The sequence below is a fragment of the Scyliorhinus torazame genome, chromosome 16, assembly GCF_047496885.1.
Source record: "Scyliorhinus torazame isolate Kashiwa2021f chromosome 16, sScyTor2.1, whole genome shotgun sequence".
In the NCBI taxonomy this organism is placed as follows: Eukaryota; Metazoa; Chordata; class Chondrichthyes; order Carcharhiniformes; family Scyliorhinidae; genus Scyliorhinus; species Scyliorhinus torazame.
This window is the reverse complement of record NC_092722.1, coordinates 59691003-59713568: the sequence shown is the minus strand read 5'-3', so window position 1 is coordinate 59713568 and position 22566 is coordinate 59691003. Positions and strand designations below refer to the sequence as shown.

Here is a 22566-nt window from a genome sequence, read left to right as displayed (position 1 = left end):
TTAGTGGCCTTTCTTTCAATAGCTCTGGCAATCCCTGCCTGAGCCTTTCTGACTCCTGATTTTAGTCACCTTGATCCATAAACATGCCTCTTCGGTCAAATCTTCGGCCCTCTCATCTCCTTGGCTCAGATTAAATTTTCCCCGATGACGCTGAAGTGAAGCACCTTGGGACATTTGGCTCTGTTAAAGGTGCTGTCCACTAACAATTTGAAAACCATGAACGGCTGGCTGGCCTGATAGGAGTATCACTTGGTTGTTCATTCCTGGCGACTTGCTGTGCATTCCAAAATTAATCAGTCGCCAATAACTTGAAAATCAAAAGCTGATACAAACCTGCAAAATGTTTGGCATTCTCATCCATTTTGATCAGGTCGTCAATGTCACAGAGAGCAGACTTAGTGACAGAGGAGGTCAAAAGGACATTGAGGCCTGTGGCCAAGGAGCAGAATGGAATTAGTGGTGAGGTACAGACACGGTCTTTATTTTTATTCGTTTGCAGGTTGTGGGTGTCGCTGGCTAGGTCAGCGTTTGCTGCCTGTTCCTAATTTCCCTTGGACAGGTGGTGTAGCAGCTGTGGCTCAGTTGGGAGCACTCTCTCCTCAGCATCACAAGGTTTCTGGTGCAAGCCCCACTCTGCGGCTAGCATTTCCGTGCAGCACTGAGGCAATGCTGATTAGTGGAGTCGTTGCCATGGGGAATGCAGCATGCAACGCCAGTCAGAGCTCACCAGCCAACCAACCAGCACTTTCTTTCCATGTAGTATAAATTGTTGTTCCCCTGTCACAGTTGGAAAATTCTTGCGAGCTATGCTGATGAGTGCTGGATGAAAACTTTGATGCCATGTCTCTTTTTTTCAGCAATGCTCAAATATTTAATTGACAGTGAAGTGCTTTGAGATGTCCAATGGTTATGAAAAGTGCTATCAAAATGCAGGGACTTTTTTCTTTATATTTCTTTTCTGGTGGGGCCAGGAACTATACCTTTTATTTTCTTGACCCTATTTGCATTCAGCTTAGCGGGAAAGTTGCTCTCATTGAGATCTCTCATCCCTGGTCCCATTCCGAAGTTCATTCTGTGGAACATATACCCTAATAAATCTTGTCTGTGCCCTCTCCAAGCTCTCGGCATCCTTCCTAAATTGTGGTGCTTGGAATTGGTGACGAACCCCCAGTGAATTAAACCAGTGTTCTATAAAAGCCTTAATCTCACTTCCTTGCCTTAACATAACTTCTCTGTAAACTGTGCTGCTATTTATAAAACTAAATGACCCTTTAGCTGTTTTGTTAACCTTCTCAACATGTCTTGCTACTTTCAAGGACTTGTGTACATATGTGGCCAGGTCTCTCGATTCTTGCCTTCTGTTCCAAATGGTATTAATTTGGGTTAAAGAGACAGTGGATGGGAACAACAGCCACTGTGATGAATGTAGGAATGGTGCAGTAAGGTTTAAAAGCCTGTGTTAGTGTGTGTGTGAATGCTGCGGTCATGTTTTCAAAGAAATCCTAGTTTGAAGGACAACAAAGGTTTGGGGAGCCAGGGAGGGGTGCAATTAAACCATCATAAAAACTTGGGCTGATTGCAGTTTTATTTGGATTAAGGGCATTCCATGTGGAGTTAATTCGATTTCAGCTTGGTGAGATGATGTCGTTACTGGGTGGAGCTACGTTATCAGGCATTTTGCAGAAAGCAGTTCAGTTGTGAATTAGATGAAGCTGTGAACAGAAGTCAAAATGCAGTTCAGTTAAAAGAAATGTCTACAGACAGGGGAATAGTATGGCTGGTAAGGTGAACAAACCAACTGAACCAGCTTTGGAAGGAATGCAGCTAGATTTTCTGCATGGTTCTGATATGCTTCAGGTCTTTCCTTTAAACTGTGGCTCAAGATCTCTCTTTTTTTTTTAAATAAAAAAATTTAGAGTACCCAATTAATTTATTTCCAATTAAGGGGTAATTTAGTGTGGCCAATCTACCTAACCTGCACATAGAACATAGAACATAGAATAATACAGCGCAGTACAGGCCCTTCGGCCCACGATGTTGCACCAAAACAAAAGCCATCTAACCTACACTATGCCATTATCATCCATATGTTTATCCAATAAACTTTTAAATGCCCTCAATGTTGGCGAGTTCACTACTGTAGCAGGTAGGGCATTCCACGGCCTCACTACTCTTTGCGTAAAGAACCTACCTCTGACCTCTGTCCTATATCTATTACCCCTCAGTTTAAAGTTATGTCCCCTCGTGCCAGCCATTTCCATCCGCGGGAGAAGGCTCTCACTGTCCACCCTATCCAACCCCCTGATCATTTTGTATGCCTCTATTAAGTCTCCTCTTAACCTTCTTCTCTCCAACGAAAACAACCTCAAGTCCATCAGCCTTTCCTCATAAGATGTTCCCTCCATACCAGGCAACATCCTGGTAAATCTCCTCTGCACCCGCTCCAAAGCCTCCACGTCCTTCCTATAATGCGGTGACCAGAACTGTACGCAATACTCCAAATGCGGCCGTACCAGAGTTCTGTACAGCTGCAACAGGACCTCCCGACTCCGGAACTCAATCCCTCTACCAATAAAGGCCAACACTCCATAGGCCTTCTTCACAACCCTATCAACCTGGGTGGCAACTTTCAGGGATCTATGTACATGGACACCTAGATCCCTCTGCTCATCCACACTTTCAAGAACTTTACCATTAGCCAAATATTCCGCATTCCTGTTATTCCTTCCAAAGTGAATCACCTCACACTTCTCTACATTAAACTCCATTTGCCACCTCTCAGCCCAGCTCTGCAGCTTATCTATATCCCTCTGTAACCTGCTACATCCTTCCACACTATTGACAACACCACCGACTTTAGTATCGTCTGCAAATTTACTTACCCACCCTTCTGCGCCTTCCTCTGGGTCATTGATAAAAATGACAAACAGCAACGGCCCCAGAACAGATCCTTGTGGTACTCCACTTGTGACTGTACTCCATTCTGAACATTTCCCATCAACCACCACCCTCTGTCTTCTTTCAGCTAGCCAATTTCTGATCCACATCTCTAAATCACCCTCAATCCCCAGCCTCCGTATTTTCTGCAATAGCCTACCGTGGGGAACCTTATCAAACGCTTTGCTGAAATCCATATACACCACATCAACTGCTCTACCCTCATCTACCTGTTCAGTCACCTTCTCAAAGAACTCAATAAGGTTTGTGAGGCATGACCTACCCTTCACAAAGCCATGCTGACTATCCCTGATCATATTATTCCTATCTAGATGATTATAAATCTTGTCTCTTATAATCCCCTGCAAGACTTTACCCACTACAGACGTGAGGCTCACCGGTCTATAGTTGCCGGGGTTGTCTCTGCTCCCCTTTTTGAACAAAGGGACCACATTTGCTGTCCTCCAGTCCTCTGGCACTATTCCTGTAGCCAATGATGACATAAAAATCAAAGCCAAAGGTCCAGCAATCTCTTCCCTGGCCTCCCAGAGAATCCTAGGATAAATCCCATCAGGTACCGGGGACTTATCTATTTTAAGCCTGTCCAGAATTGCCAACACCTCTCCCCTACGTACCTCAATGCCATCTATTCTATTAGCCTGGGGCTCAGCATTCTCCTCCACAACATTATCTTTTTCCTGAGTGAATACTGACGAAAAATATTCATTTAGTATCTCGCCTATCTCTTCAGACTCCACACACAATTTCCCATCCCTGTCCTTGACTGGTCCTACTCTTTCCCTAGTCATTCGCTTATTCCTGACATACCTATAGAAAGCTTTTGGGTTTTCCTTGATCCTTCCTGCCAAATACTTCTCATGTCCCCTCCTTGCTCGTCTTAGCTCTCTCTTTAGATCCTTCCTCGCTACCTTGTAACTATACATCGCCCCAACTGAAACTTCACACCTCATCTTCACATAGGCCTCCTTCTTCCTCTTAACAAGAGGTTCCACTTCCTTGGTAAACCACGGTTCCCTAGCTTGACGCCTTCCTCCCTGCCTGACCGGTACATACTTATCAAGAACACGCAGTAGCTGATCCTTGAACAAGCCCCACTTATCCAGTGTGCGCAACACTTGCAGCCTACGTCTCCACCTTATCCCCCCCCCAAGTCACGTCTAATGGCATCATAATTGCCCTTCCCCCAGCTATAACTCTTGCCCTGCGGTGTATACTTATCCCTTTCCATCATTAACGTAAACGTCACCGAATTGTGGTCATTGTCCCCAAAGTGCTCTCCTACCTCCAAATCCAACACCTGGCCTGGTTCATTACCCAAAACCAAATCCAACGTGGCCTCGCCTCTTGTTGGCCTGTCAACATATTGTTTCAGGAAACCCTCCTGCACACACTATACAAAAAACGACCCATCTATTGTACTCGAACTATATCTTTTCCAGTCAATATTTGGAAAGTTAAAGTCTCCCATAATAACTAACCTGTTACTTTTGCTCTTATCCAGAATCATCTTCGCCATCCTTTACTCTACATCCCTAGAACTATTAGGAGGCCTATAAAAAACTCCCAACAGGGTGACCTCTCCTTTCCTGTTTCTAACTTCAGCCCATACTACCTCGGAAGAAGAGTCCCCATCTAGCATCCTCTCCGCCACCGTAATACTGCTCTTGACTAGCAGCGCCATACCTCCCCCTCTTTTGCCTCCTTCTCTGAGCTTACTAAAACACCTAAACCCCGGAACCTGCAACATCCATTCCTGTCCCTGCTCTATCCATGTCTCCGAAATGGTCACAACATCGAATTCCCAGGTACCAACCCATGCTGCCAGTTCCCCTACCTTGTTTCGTATACTCCTGGCATTGAAGTAGACACACTTCAAACCACCTACCTGCCCCCTCCTGCGACGTCAAATCTGTGCTCCTGACCTCTATACTCTCATTCTCCCTTACCCTAAAACTACAATCCAGGTTCCCATGCCCCTGCTGCATTAGTTTAAACCCCCCCAAAGAGCACTAACAAATCTCCCCCCCAGGATATTTGTGCCCCTCAGGTTCAGATGTAGACCATCCTGTCTGTAGAGGTCCCACCTTCCCCCGAAAGAGCCCCAGTTATCCAGAAATCTGATTCCCTCCCGCCTGCACCATCCCTGTAGCCACGTGTTTAAATGCTCTCTCCCCCTATTCCTCATCTCACTATCACGTGGCACGGGCAACAACCCAGAGATAACAACTCTGTTTGTTCTAGTTCTGAGCTTCCATCCTAGCTCCCTGAAAGCCTGCCTGACATCCTTGTCCCCTTTCCTACCTATGTCGTTAGTGCCAATGTGGACCACGACTTGGGGCTGCTCCCCTTCCCCCCTAAGGACCCGGAAAACACGATCCGAGACATCACGTACCCTTGCACCTGGGAGGCAACATACCAAACGTGAGTCTCTCACGCTCCTACAAAATCTCCTATCTGTGCCCCTGACTATAGAGTCCCCAATTACTAATGCTCTGCTCCTCTCCCCCCTTCCCTTCTGAGCAACAGGGACAGACTCCGTGCCAGAGGCCCGTACCCCATGGCTTACCCCTGGTAAGTCCCCCCCCCCCACAAGTATCCAAAGCGGTATACTTGTTTCTCAGGGGAACGACCGCAGGGGATCCCTGCACTGACTGCTTTTTCCCAGTCCCTCTTACAGTTACCCACCTATCTCCAATCTTTGGTGTAACTAATTCCCTGAAGCTGCTATCTATGACCCCTTCTGCCTCCCGAATGATCTTTGGGTTGTGGGGGTGAAACCCATGCTGACACGGGGAGAATGTGCAAACTCCCCACGGACAGTGACCCGGGGCCAGGATTTGAACCCGGGTCCTCAGCACCGTAGTCCCAGTGCTAACCACTGTGCCATGTGCCACCCTGGATCTCTCGTTCTTAAGGAACATCTCTGTAAAGCAAGTATTCCTGAGTGCTAAAGATATTCTAACAGTGGATTGAGATCTGAGATGGTGTTTTCTTATTGTTTGAGTGGCAATAAAGATAGCAGTTAAGGGTATTGTATTCACTGTATTGTGTGACATTGTTTTAGGTGTAATTGTAAATTGTTTTCTAGTGTGATGTTAAAGATATTTTAATACTGTTAGTCATAAAATGTGTTTTCAATCCCTATTTCTTCGTGTAATCACTCCTGACGTGAGGTATCCTTCCCTCACAGTCCTACAAGATTAAAATAAAATATTGGGTTTTCTGTACAGTATCCGAGCCATTGTTGGGGTCTGGTCTGGGATTGTAATACCACGCATTCACTTGTTTCAGGAAGGCAGTGTTTATATTGCACCATTGAGTAATTTACATATTTTGCAAGCGGACGAACAAGTACAAATTGTGCGTGTGAAGAACAAAGATGTGGGAACGGGAAGAAATCGCTTTGGGTCTTGTCTTTGCCTTGTGAAAATGGCATAGACTAGTTTGTACGGTGAGAGGGAAGGAGGATTCTTCACCTGTAGTGGGCGAACGGCAGGCTAGGAACCACCAAAGCAAAATTCTTCAATAACTGTTGGGCGGCCTTTGTAAATGTAGCTCATCCTCTACCTCCAAGCAAGTCACATCGTTGAAAAGGGAAGTGTTGCACATTATTTGGAGCATCACAGGTATCAGTCATGACTCGGATGTTCGGATTCTTTTGTACTAGAGTTTTCGGGCAGAGCAAAAGTAAATATGGGACTGGAGAACAATACTGCACAGAGTGTGATGTAGAGAGTCACATGATGGTCGGCTGTACGCCAAGTTGAGTTTGGAAGGAGCTAGCATGAAGACAACACACTTACAGGGCAGTATCTTGAAGATGTATACAGTAATGGGTTCACGGATTAACAATAAATGGTCTACATTCAACAAAACAAACATCCAGGCTTCTTCACGAGATACCAAACAACCTTACAGCATATTCCAGCCTCTGAATCAGGAGGTAGTGGATTGAAGTCCCACTTACCAGAATTAAACGCAGACTGTAACTAGTGGTGGGGCACTGAGAGAGTGTTGCATAGGCTGGTCAGATGTTAAAGCTGGGCTCTGCCTGTCCTCAAGGTAGACATGGAAGATCTCATACACTATTTTGCAGAAGAGCAGGCAGCTTTCCTTGCCACCCTGGCCAATATTTACCCCACAACCAACATCACAATAGCAGATGGCCACGATCAAATGTTGCATGTGGGAGCTTGCTGTGCCTGAATTGGCAGCCACGTTTCCGACATTACAACTGTTACTACATTGGCTCTGACATTGTGAAACGACAGTCTAACTGAAAAGTTATTGACTGAGCAAAGCCCCTGTTGCTTGTTGGAAAAGGTTAACAGCAGCACTGCAGTTAATGCAAAAAGCCACAGGCAGAAACCTTTCTTAATATTGCTGGCCTGTCCCTTTAAGGTTGATATTACCTCGATGGCGGCTCAGGTAGCAACGGCACTGGGTTTGAATCGGAGCGACTACAGGAACTCAGCGTGCAGAGCCACTTGCCATTCACTTGCATGGAATTTCCACAGATAGAATCGTAGAGCACAGAACCAGGCCATACTGCCTCTCAGGTCTATGCTAGCCCTTTAAATGAGCTTTCCAGATTCTACACCCCATCATTTTCCCATAACCCTGAAAATTAATCCCCTTCAAACACATGTCCAATTGCCCTGTCAGGTAGTGTCCGCCAGACCATCGCTACCACGTGTGAAAAATAATTCTCCTGCTTTGCACGCCAGCCCCCCCCACCCCCCCCCCCCCCACCCCCCGCCCCTCTCCCACAGTTCTTTGCCAATTATTACAAATCTATGATCTCTTGTTACCAAATCACTTGCTAGAGGAATCAATTTCTCCCTACTCACTAAAAAGAGCAAAGTAACAAAGAAAAGCATAGGTTAGGAACAGGCCCTTCAGCCCTCCAAGCCTGCGCCGACCATGCTTCCTGTCTAACCTAAAACCATCTGCACTTCCGGGGTCCGTATCCCATCCTTTTCATATATTTGTCAAGATAACCCTTAAACGTCACTATCGTACCTGCTTCCACCACCTCCTCCAGCAGCGAATTCCAGGCACCCACCACCCTCTGTGTAAAAAAACTTACCACCTCCTCTAAACCTTTCCCCTCGCACCTTAAACCTATGTCCCCTAGTAATTGACTCTTCCAACCTGGGAAAAAGCTTCTGACTATCCACTCTGTCCATGCACCTCATAATATTGTAGACTTCTATCAGATCGCCCCAACCTCCGTGAGAACAACCTGAGTTTACCCAATCTCTCCTCACAGCTAATGCCCTCCATACCAGGCAACATCCTGGTAACCCTTCTCTGTCCCCTCTCCAAGTCCTCCTCATCCTTCTGGTAGTGTGGTGTCCAGAATTGAACACTATATTCCAATTCTAAGGTTCTATACAGCTGCAGTATGACTTGCCAATTTTAATAATCAATGTCCCGGCCAATAAAAGCACGCATGTTGTGTGCATTCTCGACTACCTTCTCTATCTGCGTTGCTACTTTCAGTGACCTGTGGATCTGTACACCCAGATCCCTCTGTCTGTCAATACTCTTAAGGGTTCTGCCATTTACTGTATATTTCCCACCTGTATTAGACCTTCTAAAATGCATTACCTCACATTTGTCCGGATTGAACTCCATCTGCCATCTCTCTGCCCAAGTCTCCAACCGATCTATATCCTGCTGTAACTTCTGACAACTCCTTATCGCTATCGGCAATTCCACCAACCTTTGTGTCACCTGCAAGCTTACTAATCACGGTATCAAAACCTCTCGTAGTTCATACTTATTATTATGTCTCCCCTTAACTCATTCTTCTCTAAGAAAACAACAGCAACATCTCAAATATCTCCACACAACTGAAGCCCCTCATCCCTAGTATCATCTTGGTAAAACCCCTGTACCCTCTCCAATGTCTTGACATCCTTCCTGAAGTTTGGTGCCCAGGATTGTACGCAATACTCTGGCTGAGGCCTAACCAGTGATTGGCGAAGGTTCAGCATGACTTCCTTGTTTTTGTATTCAATGCCCGTGATTACAAAGCAGTTGTCCGCCCGTTTTCCGAACTGCCTTCTCAACCCGCCTCACCATCTTCAAAGATTTGTGAATATGCTGCCCTTGGGTCTCGCTGCTAATGCACTGCCCCTCAGACATTCCGCCTCGCCGCATTTTCACACTTACCCGCATTTTATTCCAGCAGCTTTGAGCTCGCCCATTTTTCCAGACTATGTCTTCCTGAAGTCTGCTACCATCTTTTTCCCTATTTTCTATGTTGCCAGGTTTTGTATCATCTGCAAATTTTAAATGTGTACGCCATACACTCGGTGGGCCAAATGGCCTCCTTCTGGACTGTAGGGATTCTATGATTCTAACAAATTACACACTCAGGTTACCATAATTTCTTTATTGCCTTGTACTTCTATTTTCTAAAAACTTCAAATGCTTTTTCGAAGTTCACATAGTCAACAGCTGCTGCACTAACGTCATCAACCCTCTCCGTTCCTTCATCAATCAAGTTACTCAGGGATGATGAGCCTTTAGCAAATCCAGGTTGACTGTCCCTTATTAACCCTTGCTTCTCCAAATGAGAATTAATTTTGTCCTTGTCAATGGTCTCCAATATTTTTCCCATCACTGACATTAGACTGATTGCCCTAAAGTCATTTCCCTTCTCCCCTTTTTTTGAACAGGGATTTAAGTTTTGCAATCCTCCATTCCCCTAACACTGTCCCCATACCCAAGGCAAGATTGTGGTCAGTCCTCTTGATATCTCCACCCTATCTTCCCTCGGTATCCGAGAGTGCATCCCCATCTGGACTGGGTGACTTGCCAACATCGAATGATGCCAACCTATTTAGCATCTTGTTTCTACCTGTTTTATTCGATTCCCGGCTTGGGTCACTGTCTGTGTGGAGTCTGCACGTTCTCCCCATGTCTGCGTGGGTTTCCTCCGGGTGCTCCGGTATCCTCCCACAAGCCCCGAAAGTCATGCTTGTTAGGTGAATTGGACATTCTGAATTCTCCCTCAGTGTACCCAAACAGGCGCCAGAGTGTGGCGACTAGGGGATTTTCACAGTAACTGTATTGCAGTGTTAATGTAGGTCTACTTGTGACACTAATGAAGATAATTATTATGATAAAGACACTCATTCACTGCCTCTATTCTGTCACCTGCTTTCCATGAGGAGATTTCTTCTTGTTTCTTGTCTCCAAATGGTCCCACTCGTTCCTTTACCTATCGTTTAATAGGTTTATAAAAGATTTTTGGATAGCCTTTTCTGTTGCTCACTGGTCTTTTCCCATAATCTCTCATTGCCCTTTTATTTTCCTTCTCAATATCCCCCGAAGACTCTCTGCATGATTGCTGACTGATGCACGATCAATTGGACAAAGACGAGAGTTGAATACAACTGAGGCTTTATTACTCTAAGATGTGTGGCCTCCCACAACAGCTGGCAAAATGGCTGCTGCATGGAGGACACACATATTTATATTCCGCCTACTGGGTGGAGCCAGCAGGCAGGGACTACCGCTGTACCTGTAGTACAGGGTCTTACCGTACATCTCCTAATATATGTAGAACAGTGGTTTACCACATTCACCCCCTGTTAAAATTGAGTCCGGCAGGGGTGGTGGAGAACTATATACAGCAAGTTTGAGTTTAATGTACAGTTTTGCAAGGAAAACATTTTTACTTTTGAAGTTCTGTGGGTAGATAGTCCCGAACCAGTTATAGGTTTAGTCGGTCTGGGGCCTTGATGTGCCGCTTGGAGCGATGCAGTGGTGGCGGTGATTCCAATGTTGGCCTGGTCCTCGGTGACTCCGGGAGCATGCCAAAATCCTCTTCATCCTCAGGCGTGGGCAGGGGGAGGATGGATGGTCCTGGGGGGGTTGTTGCTGGGAGCGCCGGGGAGGGGGGGGTGGAGCCGGGCCAGAGGTGTGTGTGTGTGTGTGTGTGTGGAACCTGCTGGTGCCAGGTCCCTGAGGGGGATAGTATCCTGGCGGCCGTCGGGGTACGCTACGTGGGCATACTGGGGGTTCGCGTGGAGCAACTACACCCTTTCTACGAACGGGTCTGCCTTGTGGAGTCGGACGTGCCTACGGAGGAGTACAGGTCCTGGAGCTGCGAGCCAAGTCGGGAGCGACACCCCGGATGTGGACTTCCTGGGGGAGGCAAAGAGACGCTCATGGGGTGTGTCGTTAGTGGCGGTGCACAGTAGTGACCGAATGGAGCGCAATGCATCGGGGAGGTGCTTCTGCCAGCGGGAGGCTGGGAGATCCCTGGACCGTAGGGCCAGTTGAACGGCCCTCCAGTCTGTCCCGTTCTCCCTCTCTACATCCCCGTTTCCCCGGGGTTATAGCTAGTCGTCCTGCTGGAGGCGATACCCCTGCTGAGCAGGAACTGACGCAGCTCATCATTCATGAATGAGGATCCCCTGTCACTGTGGATGTAGGCGGGGAAACCGAACAGAGCGAAGATTGTGTTGAGGGCTTTGATGACGGTAGCAGATGTCATGTCGGGGCATGGAATGGCGAAGGGGAATCTGGAGTACTCACCGACCACACTGAGAAAATACGTGTTACGGTCGGTGGAGGGGAGGGGGCCTTTGAAATCCATGCTGAGGCGTTCAAAGGGGCGGGAGGCCTTCACCAGGCACGCACGGTCCGGCCGGTAGAAGTGCGGTTTGCACTCCGCACAGACCTGGCAGTCCCTGATGATTGTCCGTACTTCCTCAACGGAGTAGGGCAGATTGTGGGCCTTTATGAAATGGTACAACCGTGTGACTCCCGGGTGACAAAGGCTGTCATGCAGGGCCCGGAGTCGGTCTATCTGTGCGCTGGCACATGTACCTCGGGATAGGGCGCCTGGGGGCTCGTTGAGCTTGCCGGGGCGATACATAATCTCGTAGTTGTAGGTGGTGAGCTCGATCCTCCACCTCAAGATTTTATTATTTTTGATCTTGCCCTGCTGTGTGTTATTGAACATGAAGGCTGCCGACCGTTGGTCAGTGAGGAGCGTGACTCTCCTGCCGTCCAGGTAATGCCTCCAATGCCGCACAGCTTCAATGATAGCCTGGGCCTCCTTTTCGACGGAGGAGTGCCGAATTTCTGAGGCATGAAGGGTGCGGGAAAAGAATGCCACGGGCCTGCCTGCCTGGTTGAGGGTGGAGGCTAGGGGGATGTCTGATGCGTCGCTCTCCACTTGAAAGGGCAGCGTCTCGTCTACTGCGTGCATCGCGGCCTTGGCGATATCGTCTCTGATACGGTTCAAAGCATGTTGAGCCTCGGCCGTCAGGGGTAAAAGGGTGGACTGGATGAGTGGGTGGGCCTTGTCTGCATAGTTTGGGACCCACTGGGCGTAGTATGAAAAGAACCCCAGGCAGCGTTTGAGGGCCTTGGGGCAGTGGCGAAGTGGGAGCTCCATGAGGGGGCGCATGCGGTCGGGATCGGGCCGCAGAAGTCCGTTCTGGACCACATAGCCAAGCATGGCTAAGCGGTTCGTGCTGAACACGCACCTCTCCTTGTTATAGGTGAGGTTTAGGAGAGTGGTGGTGTGGAGGAATTTTGCAAGGTTGGCATCGTGGTCCTGCTGATCGTGGCCACAATGGTGACATTGTCTAGGTACGGGAAGGTGGCCCGCAATTCGTAACGGTCGACCATTCGGTCCAGCTCCCTTTGGAAGACCGAGACCCCGTTGGTGACGCCGAAGGGAACCCTGAGGAAGTGATAGAGGCGACCATCTGCCTCGAAGGCAGTGTATGGAGGGTCCACCTTATGGATGGGGAGCTGGTGGTAGGCAGATTTGAGGTCTACAGTTGAGAAGACCCAGTACTGTGCAATCTGATTGACCATATCAGATTTGCGTGGGAGGCGGTACGCGTCGAGCTGCGTGTACCTGTTGATGGTCTGGCTGTAGTCCACGACCATTCTGTGTTTCTCCCCAGTTTTAACTACTACCACTTGGGTTCTCCAGGGGCTGTTGCTGGCCTCGATGATGCCTGTCCTGGGTTCTGTACCGTCTGCTCCTGGTGGCGATGGGTTTGCATTCCGGGGATAGATTTGCGAAAAGGGAAGGTGGGTCGACCACAAGCCGCAAACAGTAAGGGTGGTAGGGGCCCGCTGAATTTCAAGGTTAGGCTCTGGAGGTTACATTGGAAGTCCAGGCCGAGTAGCAGGGCAGCGCAGAGATTGGAGAGGACGTAGAGGTGGAAGCCGCTGAATTCTATGCCCTGGACCGTGAGCGTGACTATACAGTACCCCCGTGTCGCCACGGGGTGGGATCCGGAGGCCAGGGAGATTCTTTGTTTGGCGGGGTGTACCGAGGGAGCAGCGCCTTATCGCATCAGGGTGTATGAAATTTTCGGTGCTCCCGGAGTCCAGTTGGCAAGAGGTCACGTGCCCATCGATCTTAACGCTGGTCGATGCAGTGGCCAGGTTGTACTGGCGAGACTGGTCGATGGTGACTGAGGCGAGACGTGGCTGGTCGTCGGATGATGGGGTGCCCGGGGGGCATGGGTCCTGGAACAATGATGGTGCCCATGTGCCGTAGGGGAGACAAGATGGCGGCGCCTTGAGATCTTGGGGTGGACAAAATGGCGGCACCCACTGGCCCACCGCCCGTGGCGGGGTTGAAAAAGTTGCCGCGCCCATGGGCCGCACGTGTTCCGCGGAGGGGAAGATGGCGGCACCCACTGGCTGCACGTGGTCCGGGGAGGCGAAGATGGCGGCGCCCATTGTGCGTAAACGAGGGGGTTCGGTGTGATAACAGCGACTGCGCGGGCCTGGCACAGCGCGGTGAAGTGCCCCTTCTTACCGCAGGCCTTACAAAAGGCAGCGCGGGCCGGGCAGCGTTGGCGGGGGTGTTTTTGTTGGCCGCAAAAGTAACATCGGGGACCCCCGGGGTTAGCTGTTTGGCACGTGGCGCAGGCATATTGGCTGGGTGAGGCCCCCGCTGGGGTGGCCGTCTGTGGGGTCCACGATGCGTAGGAGGGGTGGGCCACGCGGCTGGGGGTGTAGGCCTGAATATTGCACGAGGCAACCGTCATGGATAGCGCTAGCTTCTTTGTCTCTGCGAGATCGAGCGTGGCCCCCTCTCAGTGTCGCTGGCGCATGAGATCTGACCCAATCCCCGTAACAAAAGCGTCCCGCATAAGGAAGTTCGAATGTTCCGTGGCCGTAACGGCCTGACAGTCACAGTTTCTGACTAGTGGGATTAAGGCACGCCAGAAATCTTCTACGGACTCACCAGGGAGCTGACAGCGAGTGGAGAGTACGTGTCTGGCGAAGAGAATGTTCGTCCGCTGGGCGTAATTCTCTTTCAGTAGCGCCATGGCTTTGTCGTAGTTCGGCGCGTCCTGGATCAGAGGGAAGACGTTGGAGCTCAACCTCGAGTACAGTATCTGTATTTTCTGAGCTTCCGGAATTGGGTCTGGTGCAGACCTGATGTACGCCTCGAAGCAAGCTAGCCAGTGTTGAAAGTCCTTTTTGGCGTCGCTTGATTGTGGATCCAGCTGCAGGCGATCCGGCTTGATGCGGAGGTCCATCTTCTGAAAATCTTAGTATAATAAATTGATGCACGATCAATTGGACAAAGACGAGAGTTGAATACAACTGAGGCTTTATTGCTCTAAGATGTGTGGCCTCCCACAACAGCTGGCAAAATGGCTGCTGCACGGAGGACACACATATTTATATTCCTGGGTGGAGCCAGCAGGCAGGGACTACCGCTGTACCTGTAGTACAGGGTCTTACCGTACATCTCCTAATATATGTAGAACAGTGGTTTACCACATTCACCCCCTGTTAAAATTGAGTCCGGCAGGGGTGGTGGAGAACTATATACAGCAAGTTTGAGTTTAATGTACAGTTTTGCAAGGAAATTTTTTTTACTTTTGAAGTTCTGTGGGTAGATAGTCCCCAACCAGTTATAGGTTTAGTCGGTCTGGGGCCTTGGTGTGCCGCTTGGAGCGATGCAGTGGTGGCGGTGATTCCGATGTTGGCCTGGTCCTCGGTGACTCCGGGAGCATGCCGAAATCCTCTTCATCCTCGGGCGTGGGCAGGGGGAGGATGGATGGTCCTGGGGGGGGTTGTTGCTGGGAGCGCCGGGGGAGGGGGGGGTGGAGCCGGGCCAGAGGTGTGTGTGTGTGTGTGTGTGTGTGGAACCTTCTGGTGCCAGGTCCCTGAGGGGGATAGTATCCTGGTGGCCGTCGCGGTATGCTACGTGGGCATACTGGGGGTTCGCGTGGAGCAACTACACCCTTTCTACCAACGGGTCCACCTTGTGGAGTCGGACGTGCCTACGGAGGAGTACAGGTCCTGGAGCTGCGGGCCAAGTCAGGAGCGACACCCCGGATGTGGACTTTCTGGGGAAGGCAACGAGACGTTCATGGGGTGTGTCGTTAGTGGCAGTGCACAGAAGTGACCGAATGGAGTGCAGTGCATCGGGGAGGTGCTTCTGCCAGCGGGAGGCTGGGAGATTCCTGGACCGTAGGGCCAGTTGGACGGCCCTCCAGACCGTCCCGTTCTCCCTCTCTACATCCCCGTTTCCCCGGGGTTATAGCTAGTCGTCCTGCTCTAAGATGTGCGGCCTCCCACAGCAGCTGCCGAAATGGCTGCTGCACGGAGGACACACATATTTATACTCTGTCTACTGGGTGGAGCCAGCAGGCAGGGACTACCGCTGTACCTGTAGTACAGGGTCTTACTGTACATCTCCTACTATATGTACAACAGTGATTTACCACACTGACTGTATCCCAAAAATCTCTAGCTTAGCATGCTGTATATTTCCTCCTTTTGGGAGAATGTTTGGTTTGTACCAGGCCTATTGTCCGGAAAGCCTGCCATTGCTCAGTCACTGTTTCCCAGGCCTATTTTTGTTTCACTTCACCTGTGCTAGATTTCTTCTCAAATCAGTGAAATTGGCTCTCGTCCAGTTGGATTCTGGCACCTTTGATTTTACTTCTTTCCATCGGTATTTTAAACTTCCTACTGCCCTGGTGTTCTACAGTGACACCCTCCACTTGCACAACCTCAGACGGTACATAATCAGCAATAAAGATATGCAGAGAGACAGATAGTATTGAGGAAGCAAGGGGGTTGCAGAAGGACTTGGACAGGCTAGGAGAGTGGGCCAAGAAGTGGCAGATGGAATACAATGTGGATAAGTGTGAGGTTATGGGCTAGGGGTTAGGTTATAGGTTAGGGGCTGGTTTAGCACAGGGCTAAAGAGCTGGCTTTTAAAGCAGGCCAGCAGCACGGTTCAATTCCCGTAACAGCCTCCCCGAACAGGCGCCGGAATGTGGCGACTCGGGGCTTTTCACAGTAACTTCATTTGAAGCCTACTTGTGACAATAAGCGATTTTCATTTTCATTTTTTCATTATGCACTTTGGAAGATAGAATGGAGGCATAGACTATTTTCTAAATGGTAAAATGCTTAGGAAATCAGAAGCACAAAGGGACTTGGGAGTTCGAAGTCAAGATTCTCTTAATGTTAATGTGCAGGTTCAGTTGGCCATTAGGAAGGCAAATGCAATGTTAGCATTCATGTCGCGAGGGTTAGAATACAAGAGCTGGACTGTACTTCTGAGGCTGTAAATGGCTCTGGTCAGACCCCATTTGGAATATTGTGAGCAGTTTTGGGCCCCATATCTAAGGATGTGCTCTCCTTGGAAAAAGTCCAGAGGAGGTTCACAAGAATGATGCCTGGAATGAAGAGCTTGTCATATGAGGAGCTGTTCAGGACTCTGGGTCTGTACTCGATGGAGAAGGGGGATCTCATTGAAACTTACAGGATACTGAGAGGCCTGGATAGAGTGGACGTGGAGAGGATGTTTCCAATAGTAGGAAAAGCTAGAACCAGAGGACACAGCCTCAAACTGAAGGGATGGTCCTTTTAAACAGATGAGGAGGAATTTCTTAAGTCAGAGGGTGGTGAATTTGTGGAACTCTTTGCCGTAGAAGGCTGTGGAGGCCAAATCTCTGAGTGTCTTTGAGACAGAGATAGATAGTTTCTTGATTAATAAGGGGATCATGGGGTCTTGGGAGAAGGCAGAAGAACGGGGATGAGAAAAGAAAATGCCATGATTGACTGGTGGAGCAGACTCGATGGGCCAAGTGGCCTAATTCTGCTCCTATGTCTTATGTCTTATAACCTGCTCAGTTTGGGTTCCATCAGGATAACTCAGCTCCTGACATCATTACAGCCTTAGGTCAAACAGGAGAGCATTGAGTTTCACTGTACGGAGATGTCCTGCTCCTCTACTTGTCAGACCCCCTGGCTAGAATGGGAAAGATAACCAGACTCCTCAGGGAGTTTGGCGCCTCCTCAGGTCACAAACTCAACCTGGGAAAGAGCAAGATCCTCCCGGTAAACCTCCGAGAGGGAGGAGCGGAGCTGGAGGAACTACCGTTTAAAGTAACCCAAACCAGGTTCAGGTACCTGGGGATCCCAAGTGGCCCACACCCAGAGGAGGCTCCACAAATGGAATCTCTCCTGGTGGAGGAGGTGAGAAGGGACCTGCAAAGATGGGACTTGCTCCCTCTTTCGCTCGCCGGAAGGTACAGAGAATCAAAATGAATGTGCGGCTTAGGTTCCTCTTCGTATTTAGATTGTTCTCAATTTTCATCCCCAAAGCCTTCTTCACCAATATTGACAAATTAATCATGGCCTTCGTTTGGAGGGGAAGAGTGCCTAGAATACAGAACTCCATGGCCAGCACGGTGGGGCAGTGGTTAGCCCTGCTGCCTCACGGCGCCAAGGTCCCAGGTTCAACCCCGGTTCTGGGTCACTGTCCATGTGGAGTTTGCACATTCTCCCCGTGTTTGTGTGGGTTTCGCCACCACAACCCAAAGATATGCCGGGTAGGTGGATTGGCCACGCTAAATTGCCCCTTAATTGGAAAAAATTAATTGGGTACGCTAAATTTATTTAAAAAACAAATACGGAAATCCATTTTACAATGAGGGTGGCATGTGGGAGGCCTGGCTCTACCAAATCTTCTGTTCTACCACTGGCTGGACCACACAGAGAGGGTGAAGGCGTGGCTAAGGGAGCCGGAGATGGATTGGGTCTGAATGAAGGAGGACTCTTGCCTATGGACCTGTCTCCGGGTGCTGGCTACTGCTCCACTCCCAGCACCCCCACACACACACTCCAGGAGCCCGGTGGTAGGAGCCATCCCAAGGACGTGGAACCAGCTTAGGTGCCATTTCAAACTGGGCGAGATGTCCACAGGGCCCGCATGTTCAATAACCACAAGTTCGCACCGGCAGGGATGGACACTATTGTTGGGATGTTGGAGGATGGGAACAGAGGAATGCCGATGGTAGAGGACAGCTACATGGATGACAGACTTGCGGCCTGGGAGAATCTTACCGAGAAGTTTTGACTCCCGAAAGGGGACGAGCTCAGGTATCTGCAGCTGCATTACTTTCTCTGCAAGGAGATAAAGGCATTCCCTCAAAGATCCATGCACACATTCCTGGACACGATGGTAGGGCTGGACTGCTAGGGGACGACAAGGGCGGTGACATATAGAGGAGGCTCGTAGAAAAGATCAGGACTCCACTGGACGAAATCAGATGAAGGTGGAAGAGAAACTGGGCACAGAGATAGAACATAGAACATTACAGCGCAGTACAGGCCCTTCGGCCCTCGATGTTGCGCCGACCTGTGAAACCACTGTAAAGCCCATCTACACTATTCCCTTATCGTCCATATGTCTATCCAATGACCATTTGAATGCCCTTAATGTTGGCGAGTCCACTACTGTTGCAGGCAGGGCATTCCACGCCCTTACTACTCTCTGAGTAAAGAACCTACCTCTGACATCTGCCTTATATCTATCTCCCCTCAAGTTAAAGCTATGTCCCCTCGTGCTAGACATCACCATCCGAGGAAAAAGGCTCTCACTGTCCACCCTATCCAATCCTCTGATCATCTTGTATGCCTCAATTAAGTCACCTCTTAACCTTCTTCTCTCTAACGAAAACAGCCTCAAGTCCCTCAGCCTTTCCTCATAAGATCTTCCCTCCATACCAGACAACATTCTGGTAAATCTCCTCTGCACCCTTTCCAATGCTTCCACATCCTTCCTATAATGCGGTGACCAGAATTGCACGCAATACTCCAAATGCGGCCGCACAAGAGTTTTGTACAGCTGCAACATGACCTCATGGCTCCGAAACTCAATCCCTCTACCAATAAAAGCTAACACACCGTACGCCTTAAAACATTTTTAAAAAAAATAATATTTTAAAAAAATTCTCCTCCTTTTTCACATTTTCTCCCACATTTACATCCATCAACAATAAACAATAATCAGCAAGATATGTCAATCCCCATAATAACAACGATCCCATCTACCCACCAACCCCCAAACCTCAACCCGCATGTTTGCATAAACAAATGGCAAAACGGAATCAGGGATTACCCGTAGTCACCCTTAATCTTACACAGCTCCCACCCCCCCCCCCACCGCCCCACAGCTCCCCCCCTCCCCCTCACTCCAACCCCCCCCCCCCCCCCGCCCCACCCACCCCAGGTCTCCAGCTCCTCCCGTCCACTGCCTCTTGTAAAAGTCCTCCTCCCAACCTCGGTTCCTTCCCCCCAACTTTCCACCCCGGCTAGATCACTCGGACCCTGTTCTGCCAGGCTCCGATGGCCGCAGCCCCTCCCCCCACCTCACTCCCGTTCACTGGCCGGCTTAAACCGGCCAGCGTGGAGGCCCCCGCCCGGGTCCCTTTCCCACTTGCCCGGCCCTAGGAAAGCCCAAAGATCCCCTTTTAGCACACAAAGCCCGCCTACACCCCAAAGAGCCCTCATTTCGAGTGAAAGTCCCGTCCCGTCCCTTGTCCAAATATATACCACATTGGCTCCTTTAGTCTACACCCGCGCGCAGTGATACAAAAAAGAAGAAAATACAGTCATGAGGTTACATCGGCACATGGCCATTCCTCAATTTGTCAGTTCTGCCACAGTCCTTCTGCTTTCGCAAACTCCTCCGCTGCTTCCGCCGTTCCAAAATAAAAGTCTCTGAGCTTGTAAGTCACCCTCAGCTTCGCTGGATATACAATGCCGCACCGCACCTTGCTAATGTACAGTGCCCTCTTCACCCGGTTGAAGGCAGCCCGCCTCCTTGCCAGCTCCACCGTAAAGTCCTGGTATACACGTATACCAGCTCCAGCCCACTGCACCACCCGCTTCTGCTTGGCCCAGCTCAGGACCTTCTCCTTCACACTGTACCTACGGAAGCACAGAGTCACTGCCCTTGGCGGCTCACTCGCCTTTGGTGCAGGCCTCCACGACCGATGAACCCGATCCAGTTCATATCGGGAGGGATCCTCCCCCTCCCCCAATAGTTTTGCCAACATCGCAGCAAAAGGTTTGTGAGGCACGACCTACCCTTCACAAAACCATGTTAACTATCTCTAATCAAATTATTCCTTTCCAGATGATAATACATCCTATCTCTTGTAAACCTTTCCAAGATTTTGCCCACAACAGAAGTAAGGCTCACTGGTCTACAGTTACCGGGGTTGTCTCTACTTCCCTTCTTGAACAAGGGGTGCTGCAGTGAGTCAACTCCACCTCGTCCTATGGCTAATCCTGATGCAGCTCACGGTAGTGCACAGAGCGAACCTCATCAAGACAGGCATGAGCAGGTTCTTCCCGGAGGTGGAGGACATGTGCCAGAGGGGCCGGGGGTCCAACCAACCCACATGTTCTGGTCCTGCCCCAGACTCAGGGAATTCTGGATGGCATTCTTCGAGGTTATTCCCAAGGTGGTGGGGTCGAGATGGAGCCATGCCCGTCTGTGGCAGTCTTCGGGGTGTCAGAACAGCAGAGCTCTGGACAGGGAAAGGGATGGACATCCTGGCCTTCGCCTCACTGATTTCCATGCGGAGAATTCTGCTAAGGTGCAAGTCGGCAGCACTACCCTGGGCCTCGGAACGGCTCTCAGATCTGGCCGAATTCCTGAGGCTAGAGGAAATAAAATTTAAAAACTAGATGGTCTGAGCAGAGGTTCCACACCACATGGAGCAAACTCGCAAGCCTATTTACAGTCCTGTTTGCAACCAGCAGCCGGCAGGTGGTGGGGGTAGGGGCGGGGGGGGGGGGGGGGGGGTGGATGGAGGAGAGATCGAGCTAGGGGTGGAGGTGGTGGGAGGAGAGGTGCAGGGAGGGAGGAACAGAAAAGGGGTGAATAGGGATAGCCGCCCAGAGAGTGGAGAACTCAAGGGAAACCGGGAAGATATGGGAGGGGGCGGCCTACTGGGAGGGAGCACAGGCCCACCCCCCTTGAAGGCCTCAAGACCAAGGTGGGAGTGGGAGTGGGACTCCAACCACCCCACCCCTCCCCCCACCGCCCGCCTACAGAATGAAGGCTACAGACGAGCGAGGAGGGATCCTCAAACACACCAGGACACAGCGGGGCGAAGCTGGAGACAACCCCCACCGCCAAGAGGCCCCAGTGTAACCTGGCAAACCATTCTGAAAATCAATTACCCCAATCACAGTTATAGTGACAACGGAGGGCTCGAGGCCGGTTGGTCAGACCTATGTACAGTTGTCGTTGTCATTGAATGACACTGCGTGTGAAACCCAGCTCTTTTTCGTTTTCTTTTTTAATTCTGTAACTGTCACTTGAAATACCAATAAAAATATATATTTATTAAAATATAAAAACAATTCGCAATAATCGGACTGCACAATTCTTTTGTTTTTACAGTTCTACTGAAGGAAAATGAGGGAACTTCTTCTCGCCTTTCTCCTGATAGCCAGCAGTAAGTCGTGGACTGTACTTTCCATTTCCTTTTCGCATCATATCTCAATGATAAATAGCGGTGGAATATTAAAATTGCATCCTGCTTCAGCTAGAAAAAAAATTCCAATTACTTTCCGCCATTGGGATTCCTTCTTATGAATGGAATATGTTAATTTTACACATGAAATTCTGCACAAACAAAATTATGGATCACATTATTATCTCTATCTAATGTCTACACAGCAATGTGAGTGGTTGTCACCTAATGTGAAGAGATAATTTATGAAAAGTCCTGGTCTGACTGCACATTTTGGGATTGACTTGGCTCACTGACCATTCAGCCCATCGTGCCTGTGATGGTTCTTTGAAAGAATTATCCAATTGGTCCCACTCCTCCTCTTTCCCCATGACATAGAATTCAAACAGGGAGCAGCAGTTTGTCTCAATGGGTTTCATGCCCCACTTGGGTGTGAGGTTCAATAAGATGCTGAGGTTATTCGGCAGTGAGTTTCAAGTGGTCAGGAAGGAAGAATTAATGTACAGAGTCTGTGTCAAATGAGGGTGGTGACGTTGCTGTGGTCTTCCTCATGGCAGGGCATTGCCTGGACATTGTCTCTACCCTTGTGGCCTTAGCAGCTCCAGTCATCAACTGGAAGTAGCTACTGGTTGTAAGTGCCCTGTGTTCGCAGTTTGCGTAGCATTCACCCTTTCTATGTTCTGAGTTGAGAAGTCTGTTTAACAGTGTTTTCAGGCCACCTGGCAAATACTGCTTTCTATTCAATCCTTATTTTTCTCCTGCCCCTGACCCACTCTTTCCGACTCCGCCTTTGTCTATGTTC

General features: G+C 49.6%; 1 protein-coding gene across 1 annotated transcript in view; it reads left to right on the top strand.

Annotated features, from left to right (window-relative positions):
• Nucleotides 1-22566, top strand: part of LOC140392842 (proproteinase E-like) — a 155142-nt gene that overhangs the window by 5084 nt on the left and 127492 nt on the right. Inside the window, exon 2 of the mRNA XM_072478555.1 lies at nucleotides 21692-21746. Coding sequence (XP_072334656.1) covers nucleotides 21707-21746 — 40 coding nt within the window. The 5' untranslated portion in view covers nucleotides 21692-21706. The remainder of the gene's footprint in view (nucleotides 1-21691; nucleotides 21747-22566) is intronic.